Source organism: Pantherophis guttatus, chromosome 2 (genome assembly GCF_059756535.1).
Source record: "Pantherophis guttatus breed Tessera chromosome 2, ASM5975653v1, whole genome shotgun sequence".
Taxonomy (NCBI): domain Eukaryota; kingdom Metazoa; phylum Chordata; class Lepidosauria; order Squamata; family Colubridae; genus Pantherophis; species Pantherophis guttatus.
Window position 1 is genome coordinate 167,085,382 of NC_142064.1, and position 24,866 is coordinate 167,110,247.

Here is a 24,866-nt window from a genome sequence, read left to right on the forward strand (position 1 = left end):
CATTTTTTTAGTAACTCTTCTTCCTTCTCACTCCCACATTCACACATAGTAGAGAGCAGAGCCATCTATGCATGGAACAATCCTTAACAGCTGAGAATGAGGCTCAAATTCTATCAAAGTCCCCAAAGCACTTGGTGCAAACTGACCCAAGGAAATTCTTGATGGACACTTAGATTAAAGGAGACTGTCATCCCCCCCCCTCACCCCCAATCTGGCTTCACAGAAGATATTTCAGTTCTAGGAGAATCTTCTTACATGAAAATACTTTTCTGAAGGAAAATAAATCTAGCTGGGTACTTTCCCAAGGAATGACTTTTCAGATACAATCTGCTCAAAACATAGAAACCAATGAAACATTTTAATTCTCAGTCTAAGCGAGAGGGTGATAAAGGACAACTATTTTATCTAGTCAAATACAGATAAACTTATCTGCTAGTCATATTTATCTAATTTAATTAGCCACAGGTTCTGTTTTATACCTTATCTCCTTCAAGATTTTAAGATGAGAACACAGGTTTTAAGTTTCTTTCACTTTATTTCATCATCTGTGCACCACACTTGATTTTAAGAGTGAAGATTCCCATCCCACCACGCTGCTTAATGCCGGTAGCAGCCATACTGTAAACTACTGAATATTTCAAAAATAAAAAGTGACACTCTGTTCGAGAAAGGACTAGAAGCCCCGCTTCCTAGGAGGAATGCATAAAACTTGAGAGAAGACAAATCCCAATGGTATCTTCAGTACAGGTCAGATCAGCAGGTGTCTCTTCAGCAGGTCAAGATCAAGAACTTCTAATGAAGAGAGCATCGTGGTTTATGTTTGGTGGCTCTTTCTGAGTAAATCTGCTTCAACACCAAAGGCTTTTAATAAGCCACTCTATGGCTAAGGCATATCCAGAGAAAATATCATTGGTGAAAGACATCCAGCTTCTCTTCGGAACTGAGTCTTAGTCTGTAGGTATAGGTTTAGTAAATTCAACTGCACTAAGAAGACACTACAGCAGACCACCTGTGTGAGTATTTCCTCCAATTAATGTCCCAAGCTGCATTTTGCTTGCCTTTAGACTTGCTTAGTCAGAAAACTAATAAGTCCCTTCTTTCTTGTATTGTTTCATGTGCTTTAGGATGCCGGCGGCAATTTCCAAGTTGTTCTTATTTTGGCCAAAATAATCAACAAATTGGCCATCAGGCCCAACAAGGTACATTATGATAGTGTGATCGACCTGCAAGAAAAACACACACAAAGAGATGGAGATAAGGTTGAAATTCTGAGATTAGATAATTCTGCTAAGCGTTAAATTGTTTCTGTGACTGAACTATTACCCAGTTCTAGATTTCTAATAAAGGCTTTAATAGGGAGTCAAGAAAGTACCACAATATATATACACTGCTCAAAAAAATAAAGGGAACACAAGCAGAAGACATCCGAGATCTGAATGAATGAAATAGCCTTATTAAATACTTTGTTCGTTACATACAGTAGTTTTGTGTTCCCTTTAGTTGTTTGAGCAGTGTATAAACTACTGTATGTAAAGAACAAAGTATTTAATAAGGCTATTTCATTCATTCAGATCTCGGATGTCTTCTGCTTGTGTTCCCTTTATTTTTTTGAGCAGTATATATATCTTCAGCAGTAAATGTGAGAATACATTAAAAAAAAAAAAAGGCAGAGCCCCATACATCTCATGTTAAGACCACAAAAGCAGCCAAGCCCTATATAAGAAGTGTGAGTGGGGAGGAAACCTACCATTTTGAACTGCTGTGTGTTTGGCAAAAGGTAGGCTACCTAGAACCAAGCTTTTCCCATCATCTAAATCTAAAAATTAAGTAAAAATCCAGGAGCATGGGAAAAACAATTCAACATCTTTTGTAAGGCACAAGAACAGTACTGAATTTCTTGGGGCAGGTCAAGAACAGCAGCAAGAAGTCACTTTAAAAAAGAAAACAAATTAAAAATAAAATACTATTTTCTCATGAGCAAACTACTCATTTTGGGTGAATCAAAGTGAGTACTAGAGCCTAAAACTAATACCTTGGAGGTTTATACTTTAAAGTATGTATAGGAATATTTAGACTAATAAAAATGCCTATTTCCAACAACAAAGGCTGAAGTTATTCTATATGGTACTTGCCTTTCATGGCAATTGTCATTTATTATCTGGCGCCCTCTCCTGTCTCTCTTTTGATACTTGCTCATTTTTATCTTCTTGTTAAGCCTTGTTCAAGCTCAAAAGCTAAGCACTAAGGGGCCTGCTGAGCAGTTGGATGGGAAACCATCAGTGCAGGTTGGACTGAAAAGCTGAAACAACGCCAAAGGTGACAATGGGTTTGTATGCTAAAGTTTCATCAATGTGTCACCAAAGTTATCAGCTGAGCCATACTCTTAAAATGTCTTCACTTTTTAAAAACAATTATCCAACTCTATAATACATTACAAACCATTTTAAAAAACTTAATGCCTAGAAAAATTCAAAGACCTGTCCAGGCAGTTACCAGGAGTCAAGACTCAAAGGCATACATGCAGAAAGACATAAGCCTGAACTGAATTTTTCAAATCCCAACATGGCCTTATTAAAAATTGCTATGAATACTGAAACCAACCTCAGTATCAAAGAATAATGTTTTCAGTTCTACTGTTGACAAGGTCTTTTCTGATTTATTTTTTCTTGCTCAAGTTTAAAATAAGAAATGTTCCAAAAAATGTTCCTCAACATAAAGGAAGATCAACAAACTGCAGCTTCCCATCAATCAGAAAAAAATCACTTGGCCAAATACTATCTTCTCACAAAGAAAGTCTTCTGTTCAGAACACAGTGCATAGTCACCTCCCATGATAACTGCCATTTCCATTTAGATCTATTTTGTCAACTTCATTCAGAAAAATAGCTCAGTTGTAGGCCAAACATTCTCAGCTTCCCTCCCAATGTTTTCCAATGTTTTGTATACTTCTAAGGCTGTTTTGCTCACTGCTCATTCACATTTTGTTGATTCAGTGACCCATAAAACATCCCTCTCAGGCGAAAACATTTACCTATTGATCGGAAAACACATACAAAATGTACTTACTATGTAATCATTATCCTCATCTCTGGGACCTGGGCTGTAGTAGACACGATAAGCTCGAGACACTTGATCAATCTGTTCTTTTGTACCGGTCAATCCAATCAATTTTGGTGAAAACTCTTGAAACATAAATAAATCAATAAGATCCAATGCATTAAAAAGGGGTTAAAAAGTAAACTTGGTCTGAACTGCAAGTTAAACTGGAATCAGTATAGAGGGGTCAATAAAAAGGAAGGCTAAGGTTACCTTTAACGTATTTGGCAATGGCTTCTTCACTGTCCCTCTCTGGATCAATGGTGATGAAGAGTGGAGTGACATTAGGCAAAGATGCGATCCTATCTGTCATAATAAAAGATAATACTTAATCCCCAAGCAATCAGCCTCAAGACTGTTTTTTTGTTCAAGCTTTTAATTTAATCCCCTAGATTAAATTTGATAACCCTGAACACAACAACCTGTACCCCTTCTCAATCTGTTCAAGTCTATACATAGTCAGCTTCTCCCGGGTGTTGATTTAAACTTTTTATGTGTTTTGATACATTTTGGGCAGGCCTTAAGGGATGAGATGAATTTAGCGACAGGATTTAGCTTCCCTGAAGTCTCAACTAAAATCTTGGATGAAGGATAGAATGAGGATGAATTTTTACAGATATTGGTAGTCTCAAATCCACTGTACTCTTTGAATACTGACAAACTGGCTAGGTAACATTGTTATGGTATGAAGTCAAGGTTAGACAATAAAAAATTATGAATGTACAATAAAAGGCAGGATAAAAGGCAAAATCTCAATGAATTTTTATGGTAGACTTAAATTTTAATTGAAGTCAGGATCAAGTTTTACGGCAAAGTGTATGGCAAATATTTCACAGGTGATAAGGTGAGGCCAACATTGAAATTCCTGGAACTCTATTCTAAAAATGTAAGATGAGGGTATGTTGCTTAGACTCTGTTAGTCTTGCTCTGATGTTAAAGTTGGTAAAGAATATTGTTAATATTACTATGAAGTTAGTGTAAGTATTAGGATACACTGACATCTATGCTAAACCCAGTATGATGGCGAGTATGAATTCTTTGTTAGTTCTAATCTTTGTTTCTCAAGTGTATTATCAAACTGGGAATTACTACTGTATTACTCTTAGTGGGAAATCTTTATGGTTAGGTTACATCTTACTATCAAATTAGTAAATTTAATTTGTTTAAATTCCAAATGATCTATAGTAAATATAACCATGATTAATAATATTATATTGAATTTATATTTAGTCTTAGACTGATGTCAGGATTGAGTAGTCAGGAAAAAATTTTGGGAAATTTTTTTTAGCACTAGAGTGAGATTAAAGTAAGACTTCCTTGAATTCTATTAAAAAATAACAAGAGCGTTGGGATCAGGGATAATCTATATGAATAATGGTAGTCTTACGAACATATTACAATTAGGATTAAATGATTGAGCACTAGTTAGGACAATTTTTATTTCAAAAATATTTATTTCATTTGACTGAGCAACTTATGACCTATACAGTGAATTTAGAGTTAAGCATCTTTGAAATCTATGTGGAAAACTAGTGTGATAGTTTGAATTTTTATGGTTAGTGGATAGCCTTAGATTTTGCTTCCATTTAATATTGAGCTTTTGGCAATGATTAGGCTTAAGCTTCTATTAAAGTCTAAACAAAAACTCACAGAAGAGTGAAGCTGAAGCTGAAAAGTTTAGTGACTAAGATGAGAAAAAGCTGCTCAAGTGTCAATTTAATTCAATCCAGCTGAAAGAAGATGCTCTTGTAAGATGCTTTTATGGACAAATAAAACAGTACACTACTGAACTCCTTTTCCTACTAAACATGACTCCTTTTCCTTGCTGTTTCTTATACAGAGATTTTCCTTTCTAAACATCGGCACCAAGTCTTTACTTTCCTATACTATACATTTCCCTTTCATCCATGTTTGTTGAATATAGCCAAGTTTTAAATGATTGTAAAATCTTTCTACACAGATTATTTCCTCCTTTATTTGACCTCTCTCCCACCACCTGCTCTCCATAAACTCTCTGGTAAGAGGGAGTGGTTAAAACAGGCCCAAGTCATAAAAAGGTAATCCTGAGTCACAATCATTTCCTGGTCAAGAAAAGGACAGGCTGACTGTCTCACATAGAGAATTATTCCAGTAACTCTTGAGTTGGGTCATGTCAAAATCCAATCAAATTAAAAGTTCAGGTTTCAGCAAGATTTACTTACCAACTTCATCCACTGCTAGCATCATTTTTTCCAGTTCCTCTGGACAAATGTCAGGGCAATGTGTAAAACCAAAGTAGATTAAAACCCACTGGCCCAGATAATCACGATCTGATTTCGGTTGTCCATGATGATCAACAAGTGAGAAAGGGCCTCCTAACAAAGGCTTTCCGATGGATCGGATACTCTCTCTCTCCAATGCTAAAATTTGATCACAAATTTAGATTATTTGCCTGGAGCTTTGACAGAAGAAAATCTTAAGATTTCAACACAAATTCCTACACGTACATTCCTAATTCTTCATCTTTTCTTTTCCTATCTGAGAGACAATTTAAAATGTGTCTCTTCTTAGAACCTGTTTGGGTTTGTTTTTGTTTTATCTATCTTGGCGGTAAAAGCTTCCAGCATCTTTCAAAATCTCTGCAGAAAATGATTTAAGATCACTTGTATTCTGACTTGTTGGGTTTACATTCAGGGGCTTTAAGTAAGATAGCTCCTGAAAGCATTTCAATAAATGCTTGTACATTTACTGTTTCAGCTGCTTTAGTGATTTTTGAAGCAACCATTATAGCACCCCAATTTTACACCATAGCAGAGATTTTATCGCTTAGTATAATTTGGACAAGGATTTTTTTTTAAAATATTTACGATACCTATACACGCGTAAATCAATTTAAGATAAGGACAATAAGCAGAAGTAAAAAACCATGACACATGTTTAGGCATATCTCAGGGTAGTAAAAAACAATTATAATTATCAAAAATGTAGACTTATTTGTACCACTCCTTCATGTGCTTGGATCACAACTCCCAGAATTCCTAGCCAAACCCAACACATCTGGAAACCACCAGTTTAGAAAAAATCAAAACTACCGAAGAGCCACTATTGGCTATATATGCAATTCTTTCCATAACCCATTTCTACAAGGCAATAATTTAAAAAAAAACAATAGAATGACTGCAAATAATACCCACCTGCTTTTTTCTCTTTCTTCAAATATTTCAGTACTCCTAGCAACCCTCCTCCAATCACAGCCGTGACTGCTAAACTTTTCCAAGTTACTGGCTACTGGGAAAGAAGAGAACACGAAACGTTCATCAATAAATGCTTTCGCGCCAACCCGAGCCCATTTTTCATATGAGCCCTAATCGTGTGACGTCTCGTGGTCTATCCTTACTTCTCCCCGCGCTTTTAAATTTCTCCCCTATTCCGGGCTGAACCAGTTTATTTTCAGCCTGTATGAGGACAATCAAAGGCAAGATGAGGAAAGGAGGCGGAGGGGCCCCCTTAAGCCCAACGATTCACATCACATGGACGAGGACTCCGCAACTTTGAGCAAGTTAAGAGCCTTGGTGGCGCAGCAGACTAAAGTGCTGTTAAGTAGCACCAGCTGCCTGCAATTACTGCAAGTTCAAATCTCACCAGGCTCAAGGTTGACTCAGCCTTCCATCCTTTCGAGGTAGGTAAAATGAGGACCTGGTTTGTGGGGGCAATAAACTGACTTGGTATAAAAAAGAACGTCGCTTGGGGGGGGGCGAAAGCCCTACTAAGCAGGTATATACAAAAGTATGAAGGCTATTGCTTAACGCATTGTAAGCCACCCTGAGTCTCCGGAGAAGGGCGGCATATAATTCGAACCAATAAATAAATAAATAAGTTCAGCCGGAGGCGATTCGGCCAAGTGTCATTTTTCCAGCTTCGCAGACAGATCCGCGATCCCGACCGAAGCGCCCTCTTCGCCCAAGAAGGTGAGGCCAATTAACAATGTATAGCGCGGAACATATGAAGAACGGTTCGGTTGCATATTTGGGTACTCTAGAGAAAAGGACAACTAAGGATGACCTGATAGCAGTATTCCAGTATTTGAGAGGTTGCCACAAAGAGGAAGCGGTCAACTTATTTTTCAAAACACCAGAGGGCAGGACAAGAAACAATGGATGGAAACTAACCAAGGAAAGATGCAACCTGGAATTAAGGAGAAACTTCTTAACAGTGAGGACAATTAACCAGTGGAACAGCTTTGCCTTCAGACATTGTAGTGCTTCATCACTAAAGGTTTTTAAGAGGAGACTGGGCAGCAATTTGTATACAATAGTATAGGATCTCCTGCTTGAGGTAGAACTAAAAGACCTCCAAGGTCCCTTCCAGCTCTATTCTGATTAAGATTTGCGCGCAAAGGCGCCCAAGCGAAGGCCTCTCCCCGGCGCCCAGCCATCGGCTTCTCCCACCCTGAGTTCTACAGCCGGAATGCCTCACCCCAGGTTTCTTGAAGCCCTTTCGCCTGCTCGTGGGTGGGGTGACAAGGGACCGAACAGGACCGCAGCGCCGGAAGCAACACGGTGGAAACGCTGGATGTTTGCAAAGGGCGAGCGAGGCCAAGCGAACCCGCATCGCTCCTGCCATCCTCCCTTCCCGGACTCAACAAAACAGCACGCCCGGCATGAATTTCCGGGACAGACCGGCGTCCTGGCCCTGCATTGGCTTCAAGGGTGTCACATGGCGTCCCGTACACTCCGAGGGCCGCAAGAGGCGCTTGTGTTTCCTTTTAGGCTGCCTACGGTTTGCACGAAGCGGCTCCCTACGAAATTCAGTCCTTGTCGATGTACTTACATGCTGCTTCTCGTTCGCCTGTCTAATCGAAATCACAATAGACGGATTTAAAGGCGTTAAGGCAGCTTTGGAAAGGAGAGAGGTATTATCAGGTATTATCGAGGCTTTTTTTTATTGTTCTTCTTTTTCTCTTAAGAGGGATGGAGATCTTCTCTTTCTAACTTCTTTTGAATAGTAGTCATAACACTGGTAAAAGAAAGTTGGAGGAATCCCAACTTTTCATTTTTCCTTCTGTTTGAAAACAAGTGGATTACAAGATTCAAGCGTTGTCATTTTGGAAAAAGTCCATCTTTTCCACTTAAAACAAGCGTAGGGGGGAAAAAAAACCCTGCAAGTACATCCATTGCCAACCTGCCAAGCATTGATTTCGGGTGGAAACAAATTAAAGCGAGTTTAAGCCCAGCTTCCAGCTTTTCTCGATTCCCATGCAATTTACCAATTGTCCACTTCTGACCGGGAAGAAAGAGAGAGAGGAGATAATAGGATAGGAAAGAATCGGAGACGATCTCTTTGCAGCACCTAAGAGTAGCTCCCGCAACGCCGCGCAGAGTTTACAGTTATAGCTCTATGGCGAAAGAAAGGAAATGAAATCACTTCCTTCGGCTTTTTTTAATGCCTTTTTTTTAAAACTGAGGGAAAAAAACCCACCCTGAAACGTCAAGCAACGCTTGTATCCAAAGTAACCATACCTAGGTTCAAATGCAAGACTAACAGAAACATATGTGCGGGTGCCTAACTGGAAATCTTCAGATGGAAAATGTAAGTAATCTAGCACTTTTGACCCAGAGGGTTTTCCTACTCTATTGCAGAAAAGGAAAAGAGGAAAACAGAACAAAAGTTCGTTAGTTAACGGCACACAAAAGACTTCCCCAAATCTAGGCTTGGATCTGTTTGAAGAAACATGCAACCTGGTATTTCCCAGGATTCTTACAATTGCCACAATCCTCAAGGCTATGCTTGTCTGGAGATTATGGAAACATCTATATACCTAAAGGTTTATTATCATAATGGTCATACAGTCAGCCATATGTTCGTACTGAATTTGGCATTTTTTTACCCACCTGTCAATCTGGTCTACCAAGGACCTGGGATAGGCAGATGTTGTTGTCCATGGCAAAGCTGGCTGGGGAATTCTGGGAGTTGAAGTCCGCCAAGCTTAAAGTTGCCAAGGTTGGAGACCCTTGGTTTATGGTACTATATTGGAAGCCATAACATGAGAGTATGCAATCATGTTAGTTATAAGTTATAACCAGGAGCCTGGATAGCTCAGCAGACTAATGCATTGTAATTTAACTCCAGCTGTCTGCAATTAGTAAGTTCGAATCTTGCCAGGCTCAAGGTTGACTCAGCCTTCCATCCTTTCTCAGGTAGGTAAATTGAGGGCCCAGTTTGTAGGGGCAATAAGCTGACTTTGTAAAAATATACAAAAGTATGAAGGCTATTGCTTAACGCATTGTAAGCCGCCCTGAGTCTCCGGAGAAGGGTGGCATATAAATCAAATTAAAAAAAAAAAGTTATTAGCTATCCCAGGCTTTGATAATGAAGACTGCATACATGTGTATTTACTTCCGGTAGAAGTACAATTATGTTCAGTTACTAGTGATTCATGAATATATCTATGCTATGAATATATCCATGGCAATACTACTTTGCTATTGTCTTCTTCGACAATAATGTACAGTATACATTGCTTTTGGTTTTCCAGACTAACCCAAGGCTTTGTTGTTTTCCAGAGCTCCCATCTTAGTACTAATCTACTTTTAAAAAAAAAAACAACTACAGATAGTCTTCTGTTTATGACTATTGGTTTAGTGACCATTCAAAATTACGATGACGTTGAAAAGAACTGATTTTGATTGCTCTTCACCCTTATGATTATCAAAACATCCCTGCGATCATGTGATCAAAATTTGGCCACTTGGCAACTAGCATGTACTTAAAACAGTTGCAGTGTCCCAAGGTCACATGGTTGCCATTTGTGACCTTCCCAGACACCTTCCAACCAGCAAAATCAATGAGGGAAGCCACATTTCTTTCTTTTTTTAATTAGTTTATAATATAAAATACAAAAACTAAAATAATTGGAAAAATAGGGGAGGAAAAAGGGAAGGGAAAAGTGTAGAAAAGAAGGGGAAAAGAAAGAAAAAGCATTGACTTCTGACTCCCTTTGATGCAGTAGAATCTATATAAATAAAAATGTAAATGTCCGTTTGTACATAACCACACCTCTCCGAAAGTTCTTCACCGATTGCTTTCAAATTTTGACACAACGTTGCATTCGACTACGGGCATATTTTTATATACCTATATTATATACATGTCACATCTGTGACAGGCAAAAACATGAAAAACATTGGAAAACATTGAAAGACATTGACAAACATTGAAAAACAGCGCTATCTGCTGGACGTAAAACCAACATGGCAGCCTCCCAGCCCTGATTATGCTCAACAGATTTCTGCTCCTTATATTTACTCTCCATATTGCTTCCAAGAAACTGCGCATTTGGAAGACAGAGACGCCCGAAGGCCATATCCTGCCACCAGGCTCGGCAGGTAGGCAGCCGGCTCCCTGCCGGGAAGCCTTCGCAGGCTGGGGCTGGGCGGGACCCGCCCAAGTCTGGCTCTGACTTCCCCCTCCCCCCATGAACTAGCCTCGCCCGCCGCTGCTGCCCATCCCCCTCGCCAGCCGCTCTCGGGGCTCCCACCAAAGAACACCTGGCAACGAGGCTGCCTGGGTCCGCCGAGCGGGAACCCTCTGTCCCTCACCTGGCCCGGATCGCATCTGGCCCAGCGCTACTACGGGCCCCGAGGTCAGAAAGACCAGCCACTAACCGGCGCTTTGCGAATCCGGTCGGTGAGCGGGAGATGGAAGCAACTGGAGCCTCAGGGTCGCCTTTGACCAGCACCGCCTTTGATTCCCAGGTGGATGCTCTGGCAGTTCACGGAGCCTACAAGAAAATTCCAGCCTCTAGCAGAAAAGGGGCTCTGGGGAGGCTTCGGGGGCGGAAATGGGCAGGAGGGAGGGTGGCCGGCCCTCCTTCATTTCGCCTGGAAGAGCGGGGGATTTAATCATTCTCCTGTCCTTGGCAGGCGGGGGAGGAGAACTGCGCAGCAGGGGTCCAGTGGGGTGTGCGTGGCTCCTGGCTTTGCCACTTTCTTCCTTCAAGCAGGAAGCCCCAAACCAGCCTCAAACCCCCGCCGCACCCCCTCCCTCCCTCCCTTCCCTTCCCTGCTATGCATCTCCCCGTCGAGCCCCCAGAGAACATCTGTGTAGGGAGGACGGAGGGGCCTCCCAAGTTTCTGCTGTGGTGTGGAGAGCTGCAAAGACCTGGCCTGAAAAGGTAAGGGCGATGGCGGGGGATGCAGAAGAGACCGGGCCAGAGACAGAGAGAAATACAGAGAGACGGGAGGGGGGGGGAGAGAGACACACACAGAGATACAGAGAGAGAGGATGGGAGAGAGAGAGACAGAGAGATACAGAGAGAGAGGGTGGGAGAGAGAGAGACATAGAGAGATACAGACGGGGGGAAAGAGAGAGACATAGAGAGATACAGACGGGGGGGAGAGAGAGACATAGATGGGGGAGAGAGAGAGGGAGGTTTTTTAGCAACCAGTTCTCTGCCCTAATCACCAGCTGGGTAGGCATGGCTCGGGGGCTGTCATGTGACTAATGAAAGTGAGTGACGTCGAGTTGGCCACAACCACCAAATGTTCGTGGAGAGTTTGGAACTTCAGCCTCGTTCTTTTAGCCTAGCGGAAGCACCAGACTGGGCCACAGCAGTGTGTGGCCGGGTACAGCTAGTAAGATAATAATATCAAGAGTCCAGCTTTTTACTTTGAAATAATATTATAAACTAGCCATTTCTGTATCAACAAATCTATCTAATCAGTAAAACCCAAAATCAATATTTCATTTTTTTCCCACCTCAGCTTGCTTCCAACAAGCAAAAAACAAAACAAAAAAAAGCCATATTTCTTAATGATTGCATGATTCACTTAAAGACAGCAAAAATGTCGTAAAATCAGGCATGACTCACTAAACTATCTGTAGTACTGCTTCTTGGCTTGGCCATGTACTAATAGTGACAGTGTTGTGTTCTTAATAGGCTTATGTAGACTTCTGCTGAATATGGTTTTCCTAGTCTAAACTACTGGTTTGACAGAATACAAATTGATAAGATTGCAAGCAGTTTTCTTATATAAATCTGGGAGAAAAAGAACTGTATATCAATGCAGTTTTAATTTGTGCCGTTTCAAATATATTCTATCTTCATGAAATACGATTTTCTGAAAAGATCATCAGGTCCATCAAAAGCCGTAAAGGAGTCCTACAGACTTGCATGTTACCTCAGCAGATTTACCATCCAAACAATTCATCTGTTTTTTTCTTCCTTCTCTTAGTTCTAAGCAAGACTTTTTTGCAAAATGGATGCAGGATCTACAAGAACAACATCTGAAGCCCTCTTCTCCTTTGGAATCATAGCAGACATCCAATATGCTGATATAGAGGATGGTTATGATTTCCTGGGATTCAATAGGAGATATTATAAGCGTAGCCTAAACTGTCTCCAGAAGGCAATTGAAGATTGGAATCGAACTGAGGTTCAGTTTGTAATACAGCTTGGAGACATCATTGATGGCTTCAATGCCCAACATAAGACATCAGAGAAAGCACTGCAACAAGTTATGAAGGAATTTAAGAAACTCAGTGCACCAGTCCATCACATATGGGGCAATCATGAATTGTATAATTTCAGCCGGAATTATCTTATGGAATCTGAACTGAATACCAAGTACTTAGAAGACCAAAGTTTGTTTAATAACTTTATCAAAGAACAGAGTTCCACAGAAAACCCAACTACAGAATTCTTTTATGCTTACCAATTTTCTCCAATGCCTAAATTTCGATTCATTCTTCTTGATGCGTACGACTTAAGTATTCTGGGGAGGGAAACATCCACAAAAAAATATAAAGAATCTCTACAGCTGCTACAAGACAAAAATCCGAATGAAAACCTGAATAGTCCACTAGGTATTATATTCTGCTAAACATAATTGTTGCACATTTTTACAGGTCTGGTTTTGTATGGATGAAAAAAATTGCTATTAACGAATATGAAGATACCTCCATATATTCTTTTAGGGAACAACTACTCATGTTAAATCTGTCATACCAAGTTTTATGATAATCTTAACACGAACCCATTTATTATAGGATCATAAGTGGTCTTATTTTCTTAATATTCCTTTAAAGTATATGGCAAGGACATCACCCCCGTGGAATCTTCATTTCGGAACGCCAACTTTTTCAGACAAAGTTCCACAAAATTAAGCTAGGCAATAAAGTATTATGACATTTATGTAATCTCCAATTAAGAAAGGGGAGGTAGAGCTATATTTAGTACCTACAAACATTGATGTGTTTTGTATGACTGCTGCAGTATTAATATCATATTTTCAAATATTAAATGATATTTTATTATTTTTTTATGCAACCTGATTAAAATATCAATAGAGACAATGGCTTATTTCTACCTCCAGGAAACTCAGTTGAAGCAAACTTTTTTTAAATCCCATTTTCTTCATTTACTAGGCTTAGTTTGATCCTTTAAAGTGAGGGACATCTTGCTTTTAACACACATTTCTGGAATTGACAATTATTCGTTCATTCTTCATAAAAAGTGCATTTCAAACTAAAAATATTGCTTGTGAGTTTGTGGTACTGGTATATGACCATAATTAAATTTGTTGCTGCTATATAGCTTCCCATCTTTTTTTTTTTTTTACAGGGCTTGCTGAATGCAATTTTGTACAGTTCAATGGTGGATTCAGTCAAGACCAGCTGGATTGGCTTGATAAAGTTCTTACCTATGCTGATGAGAATCAAGAGAGAGTTGTGATTGCAGGTATGGCTGTATTTTTTAATAATTAATACTATTGGGGACAGAATAAAATCTGAATATCTCTGGTTTTACCATTCCGACTAGGGATGTGTTCTCTGCTGGTTTGGAGTGTTTGCTGCCTGGACTGAACTGCGTATGTTTGGAATACTTCAGGGAAGGAAAGGAGGTGGGAAGATCAAGAGAAAGACCAGTGGGATACACTTTGCTGGGACACCAGTTATAGTTAAAGGGGCAGAGAGAACATACAGGAAAAATTGGGGGGCAGGCTTGCCTCTCCCCCCTCTCCGGGATCTGCATAGTAGAGAAAGGAAGTAATAAGTATTTATTTATTTAGGAAATTCATTTGCCGCCCATCATATATCCAACAACTTTGGGCGGCTTACAGCATAATACATTAAAGCAGAAAAGACATTAAAATCAACATAGTACATAGTAAATAAAACCATTGACAATTTGTTAATCCTCTACCTGCATTTCCCGAGTTTTTGGCTGCTGACCTGAAACAGTGTGACACAGACCTAAACATGTAAATGAGTTTTGTTTTGAGTTGAAACAACAAATTTTCACTTACAGCCATATTACTAGTTCTGTGAAACTCTTTCTTGAACCTGATTTAATGCACCTAAATGAAGACACGTAACAACAGACTGTGACCCAAGAGAGAATAAACAAATATTCCGTTATTTATTATTTTGTATCTTGCAATCTAAGCTTTCCCAAAAAGGGGAAAAAAGAATTGGAAAAGCAGCCTAATTACTTCTACTGTAATTTCCAATATTGCTTCTTTTGAACATTTTAATGATTAGAAGTTTAAATCAATGTTTACAATGTAAATTGTAAAAAATATGTCTATTTCTGCATTTACTTGTCTATCAGATATTTAAAGAAGAATTCTGAATATTCCCAGGGCAAGTGTTTCACTTTTGTGAGTTCAATACTCCTACACCAGTGATGGGTTGCCCCCGGTTTGCACCAGTTCTATAGAACCGGTAGTAAAACCGGCGGGAGGCTCCACCCAATTACCCCGACATCATCAAAACGCTTCTGCGCATGCGCAGAAGCTTCTGCACTTGCACAGAAGAGTGTGTGAGCGCGTGGCCCCACTGTGAACTGGTAGTAAACGTAAGTAGAACCCACCCCTGCCGTACACTGAATTCTATTCTTCTAATATTCCATAAGTATTTGGGTATTATTCCCATGTTACAAATTGGAAGGCAATGTAAGAATTGGCAGCTTTCAAATTTACATAAGGAACTACGATTTGAGCTGAGGATATCCAATTTTAGTGAGGCCCTGTGGAATGTTATACTTTCACGTGTGAACAAAAATGATGGTATTTCATTTATTCTGAGTGCATTTCTTCTTGTACTGCAGGACACATACCCATCAACCCGGACTGTACAAGCAGTATTTGCCTGGCTTGGAATTATAAAGATGTCCTTGCTGTCATTTATTCACATCACTCAGTAGTATGTTTTCTTGCAGGCCATCTTCATTATGGTAGTTACTGTTTAGATTTTCACGGAGTCCATCACCTGACACTTGAAGGGATTATAGAAACTCCTCCAGAAATCAATGCTTTTGGAACTATATATGTCTATAATGACAGACTGGTGTTAAAGGGAAATGGAAGAATTCCAGATAGGGAAATGTATTACAAAGATCATCCGCACAATTCTCCATTTTAAATACTATTGTGTTGGTGTGGGTTAGAAATTGCTATTTTTCCAACTGTTTTTAATTAAAACACAGTTTTAATATTCGATAATGAATAGTGAATAAAGCTATGAAAAACATTGTATATATACATTTTTTAAACAACAGCAACAAAAAGGTCCTGTTAAACTAAATTTATCTCATAGTATGTTGTAGTAATTATTTGCTAAAAGTTTACTCTCATATGTTTCCTCTTTGGAGAATTACACTGTCAACATTAAGTCTCACATGAAAAGTGAATGGAAGCTCTGTTTGCTGATATGAAGACTGGAAATTAATATATTGGATTAACATCTGTAATATTAGAATAAAATAATGTTCTATTTAAAACATTTCCTACCATTATGCTTCTCTCTTTTCTCTCTCTTGAAATGATACCACCACTTTAACCAAAGAATAAATTCCTGACTGGAAGAATGGAGAATGAGACTGTCAAACTCATACACTCTGTTCAATTTAAAATGAGTTGTAGAATTATCAACATCCAATTAGATGCAAGGGTTTATTGACCAAAAAACAAAGTGCTAACGATGGAAGTTCTTGCATATCAAGATTAGAATCTCTATATTTGAGCTGCAAAAAGCCAGACAGTACTGAACAGCAGAAAATAGTTTTCTAGGTCTATTGCAAACTCATAGTTATCCAAATATATGTAGTCCAGATATGATGGCTCTCTTTAAAACACAGGTTTTAAGTTAAAACAGCTGTGAAGAATAATTTACAGAGAAATGAGCCTAGCACTACATCAAATGCTTCTCCATATTTTAATCTATGGTTTATTAAATGGAATATGACATTCTGTTATGGATTAAGATTTGTGTCAACCTGCAAAACGACTTCAGCTGAAGCCATGCTTGCTTTGGTTTTCTTGGTTGCCCTTCAAGGGGAGGAGGGATTTAGCCTCAACTAGCTAGCCATAACATCTACCAGGCGGTGTGAGAACCAAGGTCATGTCAACAGACACCTGTCGAAGTTGGGCAGGAATCTACATCTGGACTGATTGGCCCATGTGACCTGAAAGACATGGGGTGGGAAGGTCTCATTCTTTTAACTATCCCTAAGCGCGGGAATAATTTAGAGCTAGCTTCACCTTTCTATTCGCAGATATGATGTACTCAATAAAGGATTTCTTGAATCTGAACAAAGTGTCAGAGTCTCAACTTCCCGGAGTTCATTACTCGGAACGATGACAAATTGTATGTTAATCATCCAAATAGTGCAGATATATGTAGAAAAGCATGGATGGAATTTCAGAGACACCTGATACATCTTTATCAAATTATTAATATATTTATTTACATTTCATAATTACATAAAACATATAGTTCTTCCAGTAATGTCTGGCTACAGTCCTGTGGCTTCAACATGAGGCACAGAGGCACTTTGATTTATTCAGCCCAACCCCTTGCATGTATCAAGAGCACACAAATAAAATGGAAATCATGAAACAACTGGCCTTAAAGCAGTTGAAAACAAAGGTCATAATCCAGAGTTCAGTTTTCTGGATTGTCAGTCTTCAGAAGTACTTTAGAGAAACTGGTCTTCATGGGAAGTAATTAGCCTTAATTGTGGTTCCTGTTCATTTGGCATCAGTAGAGAAACAACCTCTGAAGTAATGAAAACTCTTGATGCTTTCCATTATTTTAAATAACAGTTTTACAGTGAGATGGCCATGATGCTCGCATTTCTGTATTCACATAGATGTATAACCACATTACAAAAGGAGAAAGACAGAGGAAAATTGCAATGACCAAATGAAATCCACCCAGGGAATTTCTGGAAAGAAACAGACAGTGTTTGCTGAAATACAATCCAATTCAACCCAATCAACAGGAACTCACAAATATGAATTATTCTTGGTTTTGTAAAAGTACATTGACATGATTTCTGAAACTGATAAAGAAGTTATACAGATAGTCCTCACTTAGTAACCACAATTGGGACTGGCAACTCTACCACTAAACTAGAACTCCAGTCTCCTCACTCAACTACTTGAGCAAAGTTCAGTTGTCTATGTTAAATACATACCAAGGACTAAATAATTTGCTTTTCTCTTTAAAAGAACTTAATCTCCAACTATAACAAGACCACAAAAATCAGTCATATTTGGCACAGGATTATAATATATTTGTCAGGGTAAGCACAAGTTTTCAATGTATTACTAAGCTGGATTTGGCAAGTTAAAAGACTCACTTGGCTGAATTACGACAAAGGCTCATCCAGGCAGTAACAATCACCAGACCAAATAACTCCCTGTTTTTAATCAAAGACAACTGTGTTAAGTTACACAAAATTGATCCCACAAAATAAACTATGCAAAGAAAGACTCTGCTTATAGTTACAACAGCATTAATTCTGTTTAGTACTAAACAAGCACATACTTACTGAAAGAATATACTGACAATTTAAGAAATGAAAAAAAATACTACTTGAGGAAAATTTGCCATATTTTAATTTCTTGGGAGTATTAACACAATCCCATCAAAGTCAAAGTTTGATAGGGAATGCAAGGTACTTCCATTTTAGGCAAGAGGTATAAGCACTTTACTTGACTTGGGCACTATCCAATCAATGTCATATATTCTTACATTAAAACATATACAACCATTATAATAAGATTGGTTGTAGTCTGGTTACATTCAGCATCTTTACAATAAAATATGACATTCTACTTAAACATAAAAAACTGGATTAAATAGCAATTACAGACGAACCTGAAAAAAACCATTAAAAAAATCAAACTATGTTCAATATCAAATGTTACTAAGCTCAGATTGCAAGATAAAGTTTTCTAGGATTTCCTTCTATTAATTTTCTTGGCACATCAAAATATATCATGTGTTTCAGGAATTTGTTCTAGGGATTTCAAAGCTTTAAATCATTCTAATTCCTTAGATCTAGGATAGCTTAAGGCTCTCACAAGTGTTAATGATGAGAACTATGGTGATCATGAAAATACGAATTAATGCAGAAAAGATCTCATTACTTACCTGCCTTCTTCCTCGTGCAAGATATTATTTTGAGCAGTAGTAACCAAGGCATATCCCAACACAGCAGAACCCACGACACAAGCAGCTGAATGTAGATCTGATATACTTCTCCACAGAATGTTATCTGGAAAATGTGGTGAGTTATTTGTACAAATCACAATGGAGTTTGCACATTGAATTCATTTGTCTTGATCAATCTCTTCAAGAGCCTTCAAACAACAATTGCAGAGAAAAAATTCTTTAGATTTGGGATTTACTGCATTAATCGAATCATCAAACAAGAAGAATATTTTTCATGCATGTTGAAATATCTAAAACAGCTGTATTTTGAAAATTTAAAATATAGGAGATACTGAAAAGAGAGAGTAGCTAACAGGCCGCATTAGATACAGATAACACATAAGGAAATGAGCATATAGTATGAAATCTCAAGGAAACTAGTCTAGGTAGACTTCTTTATTCGATAAAGAGAAGGGCAGAAGAGAATATCAAAAATGATAAGATTTCAATTGACTTTGAATATGTTGATTAAAACATCTAAACATAACAAAAATATATGCAAGCATATATATAGAATACAACAAACTACCTTAATAGAGAAGCTAAACAACACATGGATTTATACAATGTAGATCTCAAGTTAAATGTGAAAGAAATAGAACGCTAGGTATATCTAAGATTACTTAAAACATTACTGTCATATGCTGTCTTTTCAACCAAAGAATTGAAATATGCTCTATTCTCTGCTCTGTTTTTATCCTCACAAAAATTCCATGAAATCAATTTAAGCTGAAAGCCAGTGGTGATTTAACACCTAAATTCCCCATCTCTATGTCCAATAATTCTGTTTCCAATATCACAATTGTGAGGATTTTTTTTAGAAAAAGAAAGGAGTTATAAATAATTATAACTATATTCCAAAAAACATCTACCAAAAATGGAAGAATGTACTACCCTTATACAACTTTATGATTTCAGTGTTCAGCATATTCAGAGGTGGTATTCAGCAGGTTCTGACCAGTTCTGGAGAACCGGTAGCGGAAATTTTGAGTAGTTCGGAGAACCGGTCAATACCACTTTTGGCTGGCCCCATCCCCATCTATTCTCTACCTCCCGAGTCCCAGCTGATCGGGAGGAAATGGGGATTTTGCAGTATCCTTCCCCTAGAGTGGGGAGGGAATGGAGATTTTATAGTATCCTTCCCCTACCATACCACCAAGCCACGCCATGCCACATCCACCATGCCATGCCCACAGAACCGTAGTAAAAAAATTTGTAGTAGTACAAAATTTTGAATCCCACCACTGAGTATATTGCCTAGTAATATTTTACAATCACATATCAATTCATGGTTTAAAAATGTAGTCAACAATGTTTAGTTAACTGGATGGGGCAATAAAGCTTATTTCTAAATTATCAAAAAGCAAAGAAGAGATGAGTACCCAGAATCTGTCATTAGAAGAGTGATCTCTTTTCCCCAATAATACTATACCTGTGACTGATGGATTAAGGCTCACTACCAGTGCAAGACTTGCTGGCACAGAGTACACAACCTAAGAGTGAGATATATTAAATACATTTTATAAATAAACGAATATAGAAAAGAGGAAAATGGAAAGTGTTCAATCCCAAAGACTAGATAAATAAACAAGTCCCAAAATTACATCTCAGGGAAAGTTAGTAAAGTAGGAAAGCTGTATTTTATTGTCTAAGGAAAAAAGATCTTAGAAGGGCAAAAAAGCTCCATTGTGCTTATTGGCCTTTTAAACCATTGACATTTCACAAAAAGAAATGTTTTACCAATGAAACCACCCACCATCAAACAGACCTACCAAGCTGCATGTGATGATCACAGGCGAAATTATTATTTCTTATGAATGTTTTGTCAGCTTGGGGAAACAATCAGTCCATGTGGAGAATAAACTGCACACAGGAGAACTGTAATTTAGGTGTCATGTTTGTTTGTTTATTATTTATTTATTTATTTATTTAATTTTTATACCGCCCTTCTCCCGAAGGACTCAGGGCGGTGTACAGCCAAAATAAAAACCAACAATATAGAAGTTAAAAACAATTTAAAATTATTAGTTTGGGCAATCATCTAAAATAAAATAACCCATTCCCATAAAATTTTAGGCCAGCCCTGCTTGATGGAATAATAGCGTTTTAAGGGCGCGGCGAAAGGTACGGAGGTCGGAAATCCGACGAATTTCCGGGGGCAGCTCGTTCCAGAGGGCAGGTGCCCCTACAGAGAAGGCTCTCCCTCTGGGGGTTGCCAGTCAACACTGTCTAACCGACGGCACCCTGAGGAGACCCTCTCTGTGGGAGCGTACTGGTCGGTGGGAGGCTATGGGAGGCAGAAGGCGGTCTCGTAAACCAGTTTTGTTATTAGTAATTCAAGTTCACTTCATAGTATTTGCACCATTAGAAGCAGATGCAGTACACCAGTTGTGAACTCTGAAGGAAACTCTAAATTAGGCTGCTGTACCAAGGGTTAGCTTTGAAAATTGTTCAGCAATGGCAGCAAAAGTGCAATTACAGTTCTTATTGTGCAAGTGCACAATAGGACCATATTTCGCTCATTTGTGTAAGGCAGCCCTTGTTAGTAAATAAAATCTATTTACTTACTAGTGGCATGCACTTAATTTGAAATTTCAGTACAGTAATTGAAAAACTATCTTCTGCAATTTAACTTCCTCCCCCAGATACCATCATTAATTGCTTTTAGGTCCAGTTTTGTATTTATTCTATGCGCAGCAGGTGGCAGCATCTAACCAATCATGGCTGATCTCAAAGGAAAACAGGTCTGGTCCAATAAGCACCTTAATAAAGGTGGGATAAAAAAGTACCACCCCAGTAAAAATGTTAGGACATAATGTTAACATAGCAAGGGACAAGACCATATCTATACTCACTATCCAAAGTCCAGGATCAGGGTCATTGATCTGCGACAAAGAAAGCAAAAATCATTGCTATATGCTCTGATATTGAATAGCACATAAAATCAAAATCCTTCAAGATAAACCAAAAGTCACTATCAGCTTTCCTTGCTCAATCTGTGGAAGACTTACTAGGGATCTTTTGTCATTGATAAAAGATGATCAGCAAATGTTATTTCTTGAAAACTACATGAGGACTGGAAAGAAATTGCAAACCTCTAAGAATGGGCTCCTCTTTTGACGTCTACAGTCAAACTGTGTGCACCCTATGACAAATCTGATTGATGCCAACTCAGTGGTGGCTCCATTGCAGGCTGTAGTATTCATTTTAAAAAGCAACATCAAATCACCTTCAAGTTGTGTTTGAAACTTGGTGAGCACAAGGACCTTTCCATATAGTTTCTTAGCAAGAATACACACAAAATACCTTTTCGGGACTTTTCACTTGCCAAATTGTGGATAGGGATAAAATAGCAGAATGGTGGCAAAAGAGGCTGATTTGAAACTAGACTGAAAAAAGCTCGACCGTCTTCTATTAATATGTCCACTGGCTATTTGATCCATCACCAAGATAATGGGTGAGAAGCATAAGAGTGTTTACATATCAAGGAGAAAAATTCTGCTTTCGGGCCATTCCAGCCTTGCTCTTGGACGGGAGAGGAAATAAAGCCAATTCTGCAAAAGGAGGCAGAAAAGGATACTGTCAGCTGGATAAATGGGGAGAGGCCCTTACCTGAGCAGCTAAGGGAAAGTCCAAGGTTGGAGAATAGAATGGCACATCGAAAAATATCTCAGAATAAGACCTTGGCAAACCACTTTCTTATTGTTGCCAAGATAATTACAGGAACGGGTGATGCTTCCAAGAGTGACCAGGAGTAGGAAGTCTTGACTGTTTACGTTTTTAAAGTTGCTTTTCTTGCGAAGCTTTCTCTGGAGTTTACCCTCTTCTCACCGCTCTATTTGAAGTCGGTAGAAGAAGAGGCGAAGGGGGAACCTTGTCTTCTCTTGCGACCCCATTACTCGAGCCTTTCCCCAATTCGGGATCCTTCCAGACTCTGCCCCTCGGTCATTGAGTTCTCGCCTGTGCTACTCAGGGGATTAGCCTGCCCAGCGCCCGCGCACCCTTTGTCCCTCTCAACACAAATACTCATCCAGCCCAGCCGGACCTGAACGGCTCCAGCCAGCCCGAAGAAGACGGCCATGATCAAGTTGCTGAGCCTCCAAAGCCGGCTGGCACCCGAGAGAGGAGACGAAGTAAAACAGTCAGCCTCCATTACCCGGAATTACGACTTGCCTTTCCCAGCCCGCCCCGCTGGGTATACGCAGCCCTAAGCGTAACCTTCTTTCAAAGCCCACCCACTCTTCCCACGCCCACCAGCGCTCAGGACGTCCCACCAAAGCAGCCGGGATCCCGCCTCTTGTCTTCTTTTCAGGGGGCGAGTAATGCACGTAGTACGGCAGCCGTGTCAGTCTGTTAGTGATACGCAGCTAATTTGGAGTTGCGACTTTGGATCTTCTGTTTGTAAATAAACAGTCACGCCTTGATGACTGATGGAAGGAAGCCAGAGTTTCGAAGCTGACTTGACTGCTTCTTCCTTTTCAAGTGGGCATAACTTCGATTTCCGTTGTTAAGACTGAAGACTATCTACCAACCGTTTCTTTGAAACTATTTTAGAAAGCACCTAATGAGCTGCCAATAAAATCGTAAGGAAGGACTATGTGGAAACACTGAGCATTAGATGACTGGAACATCTTTGATTTATTGCTGAAGTGTTTTTATTTGTTGTTTACATTGCAATGAATTATTTATTGTCATTAAAATTTCTGCAGTTCTGGCTCTAATCGGCTGTTGGAGGTAAATGACTAATGTGGGTAATGTGAGTTTTGGCATAGTTTTGGCATTCAGAAAGTATTCAGACCCCTTTCATTTTTGTCAATTTATTATGCTGCAGCCTGATTCTACAGTTGTTGAAATTCATTTTTTCTCATTAATCTACTCTCAAGTATCCCATGACAACAGACTGAAAACAGAATATTAAAAATGTCTATAAATTTATTAAAAAAGAAAAAACTGAAATATCACATTGGTATAAGTATTCAGACCTTTCACTTAGTATTGTGTTAAAGCACCTTTGACAGCAATTACAGCCTCGAGGCTTTTTGGGTATGATGCAACAAGCTTTGCACACCTGGATTGGGGGATTTTCTGCCATTCTTCCTTGCAAATCCCAAACTCAGGTTGGATGGCAACCATAGGTGGACAGCCATTATCAGGTCCCTACAGAGATATTCAATTAGGGTTCAACTCAGGGCTCTGGCTGGGCCACTCTAGGACATTCACAGAGTTGTCTTTAAGCCACTCCTGTGTTGTCTAGGCTGTGTGCTTAGGATTGCTATCATGTTGGAAATTGAACCTTTGGCCCAGTCTGAGGTCCTGAGTGCTGTGGAACAGGTTTTCATTGAGGATATCCCTGTATTTTGCCCCATTCAGCTTTCCCTCCCAGTTCCTGCTGCTGAAAAACACCATGCTTTACTATTAGGATGGTATTGGGCAGGTGATGAGCAGTGCTTGATTTCCTCTAGAACTGTGATGCAGTGATGGGTTGCTACCAGGGTGAACCAGTAGCAGCAGCCGCAGGAGGCTCTGCCCACCCACCCGGACGTCTCTGCGCATGCGCGGAAGTGTTTCACGCACGCGCACACTCATAAGCAAACCAGTAGTGGTCGAAATTTAAACCCACTACTGCTGTGATGGCAAACGTATTGCAAGCGTTCCACATGTGGCACGCAGAGCCTCTCTGCGGGCACGCCAGCCATCGCCCCAGCTCAGCTCCACCGTGCACCTTCGCCGGCCAGCTGGTCTTCGGGTCTCTGCCGTGTATGCGTGGGAGGCGGGGCGCATGTGGGGGATGTGCGTGCACATGCGCAGAGAACAGGGCACATAAGCAGGCAGCAGGGTGCATGCGCAGGGTGCTCGCACTGCAGTTTGGGGGTTTGCACATACATCCTTGTGCCCCGTTTTGGGCCTGGAAAGCCTCCTGCACCAACTTGGAAGCCAAAACGGGACACAGGGGCATCACGCGAGGCCCCTCGCCCCCCATTTTGGACCTGGAAAGCATCCTGCACCAACCTGGAAGCCAAAACAGGGCACGGGGGTGTCGTGTGAGGCTTCCCCGCAGCCCTATTTGGGCCTGGAAAGCCTCCTGCAGCAACCTGGAAGCCAAAATGGGGAGCGGGGAGGGCCTGGGAACATGCATGGGGGGGCAGGGTGCATGCATGGGAAATGTGTGGGCATGCATGGGGATGTGCACACATGCATGGGGGGCGCTCGCATTGCATTTTGGGGGTTTGGGCACACACACACTTTGGACACTTGGCACCAAAAAGGTTAACCATCACTGCTCTAAACATA

The 24,866-nt window shown here is 39.8% G+C and overlaps 3 protein-coding genes across 5 annotated transcripts; 1 reads left to right on the top strand and 2 right to left on the bottom strand.

Moving 5' to 3' along the window:
* Positions 1-515: 515 nt before the first annotated feature.
* SCO1 (synthesis of cytochrome C oxidase 1) lies at positions 516-8,031 on the bottom strand. The gene is made up of 6 exons (XM_034408498.3): positions 7,551-8,031; positions 6,269-6,359; positions 5,297-5,494; positions 3,309-3,401; positions 3,066-3,181; positions 516-1,223 (listed from the first exon to the last, which is right to left on the bottom strand). The coding sequence occupies exons 1-6, from the start codon at positions 7,695-7,697 to the stop codon at positions 1,083-1,085; spliced, it is 786 nt and encodes a 261-aa protein (XP_034264389.2). The 5' UTR covers positions 7,698-8,031; the 3' UTR covers positions 516-1,082.
* Positions 7,847-15,857, top strand: ADPRM (ADP-ribose/CDP-alcohol diphosphatase, manganese dependent). Of its 3 annotated transcripts, none has more exons than XM_034408496.3 (4): positions 7,847-7,996; positions 12,308-12,938; positions 13,696-13,812; positions 15,184-15,857. In XM_034408496.3, the coding sequence occupies exons 2-4, from the start codon at positions 12,332-12,334 to the stop codon at positions 15,495-15,497; spliced, it is 1,038 nt and encodes a 345-aa protein (XP_034264387.2). In that variant the 5' UTR covers positions 7,847-7,996; positions 12,308-12,331; the 3' UTR covers positions 15,498-15,857. The 3 variants fall into 3 exon arrangements, with proteins under 3 accessions (XP_034264387.2, XP_034264386.2, XP_034264388.2); XM_034408495.3 differs by lacking the exon at positions 7,847-7,996 and adding an exon at positions 8,474-8,663; XM_034408497.3 differs by lacking the exon at positions 7,847-7,996 and adding an exon at positions 9,638-11,247.
* Positions 15,858-16,791: 934 nt separating this feature from the next.
* TMEM220 (transmembrane protein 220) lies at positions 16,792-22,828 on the bottom strand. The gene is made up of 6 exons (XM_034408499.3): positions 22,621-22,828; positions 21,431-21,460; positions 20,008-20,068; positions 18,516-18,639; positions 17,719-17,778; positions 16,792-17,301 (listed from the first exon to the last, which is right to left on the bottom strand). The coding sequence occupies exons 1-6, from the start codon at positions 22,726-22,728 to the stop codon at positions 17,169-17,171; spliced, it is 516 nt and encodes a 171-aa protein (XP_034264390.2). The 5' UTR covers positions 22,729-22,828; the 3' UTR covers positions 16,792-17,168.
* Positions 22,829-24,866: the final 2,038 nt, after the last annotated feature.

What these genes read in the sequence shown, in the direction of transcription:
- ADPRM (XM_034408496.3), top strand. Translation starts at nt 12,332, where the DNA reads ATGGATGCAGGATCTACAAGAACAACATCTGAAGCCCTCTTCTCCTTT. An exon ending in AAACCTGAATAGTCCACTAG is followed by an intron (nt 12,939 to 13,695) that starts GTATTATATTCT and finishes TTTTTTTTACAG; the next exon opens with GGCTTGCTGAATGCAATTTT. An exon ending in AGAGAGAGTTGTGATTGCAG is followed by an intron (nt 13,813 to 15,183) that starts GTATGGCTGTAT and finishes CTTGTACTGCAG; the next exon opens with GACACATACCCATCAACCCG.
- TMEM220 (XM_034408499.3), bottom strand. Translation starts at nt 22,728, where the DNA reads ATGGAGGCTGACTGTTTTACTTCGTCTCCTCTCTCGGGTGCCAGCCGG. An exon ending in CTGATCCTGGACTTTGGATA is followed by an intron (nt 20,069 to 21,430) that starts GTGAGTATAGAT and finishes TCTCACTCTTAG; the next exon opens with GTTGTGTACTCTGTGCCAGC. An exon ending in TTGCACGAGGAAGAAGGCAG is followed by an intron (nt 17,779 to 18,515) that starts GTAAGTAATGAG and finishes GATTAAAAACAG; the next exon opens with GGAGTTATTTGGTCTGGTGA.
- SCO1 (XM_034408498.3), bottom strand. Translation starts at nt 7,697, where the DNA reads ATGGCAGGAGCGATGCGGGTTCGCTTGGCCTCGCTCGCCCTTTGCAAA. An exon ending in CATTGCCAAATACGTTAAAG is followed by an intron (nt 3,182 to 3,308) that starts GTAACCTTAGCC and finishes TTATGTTTCAAG; the next exon opens with AGTTTTCACCAAAATTGATT. An exon ending in ATGAGGATAATGATTACATA is followed by an intron (nt 1,224 to 3,065) that starts GTAAGTACATTT and finishes TTTTTCTTGCAG; the next exon opens with GTCGATCACACTATCATAAT.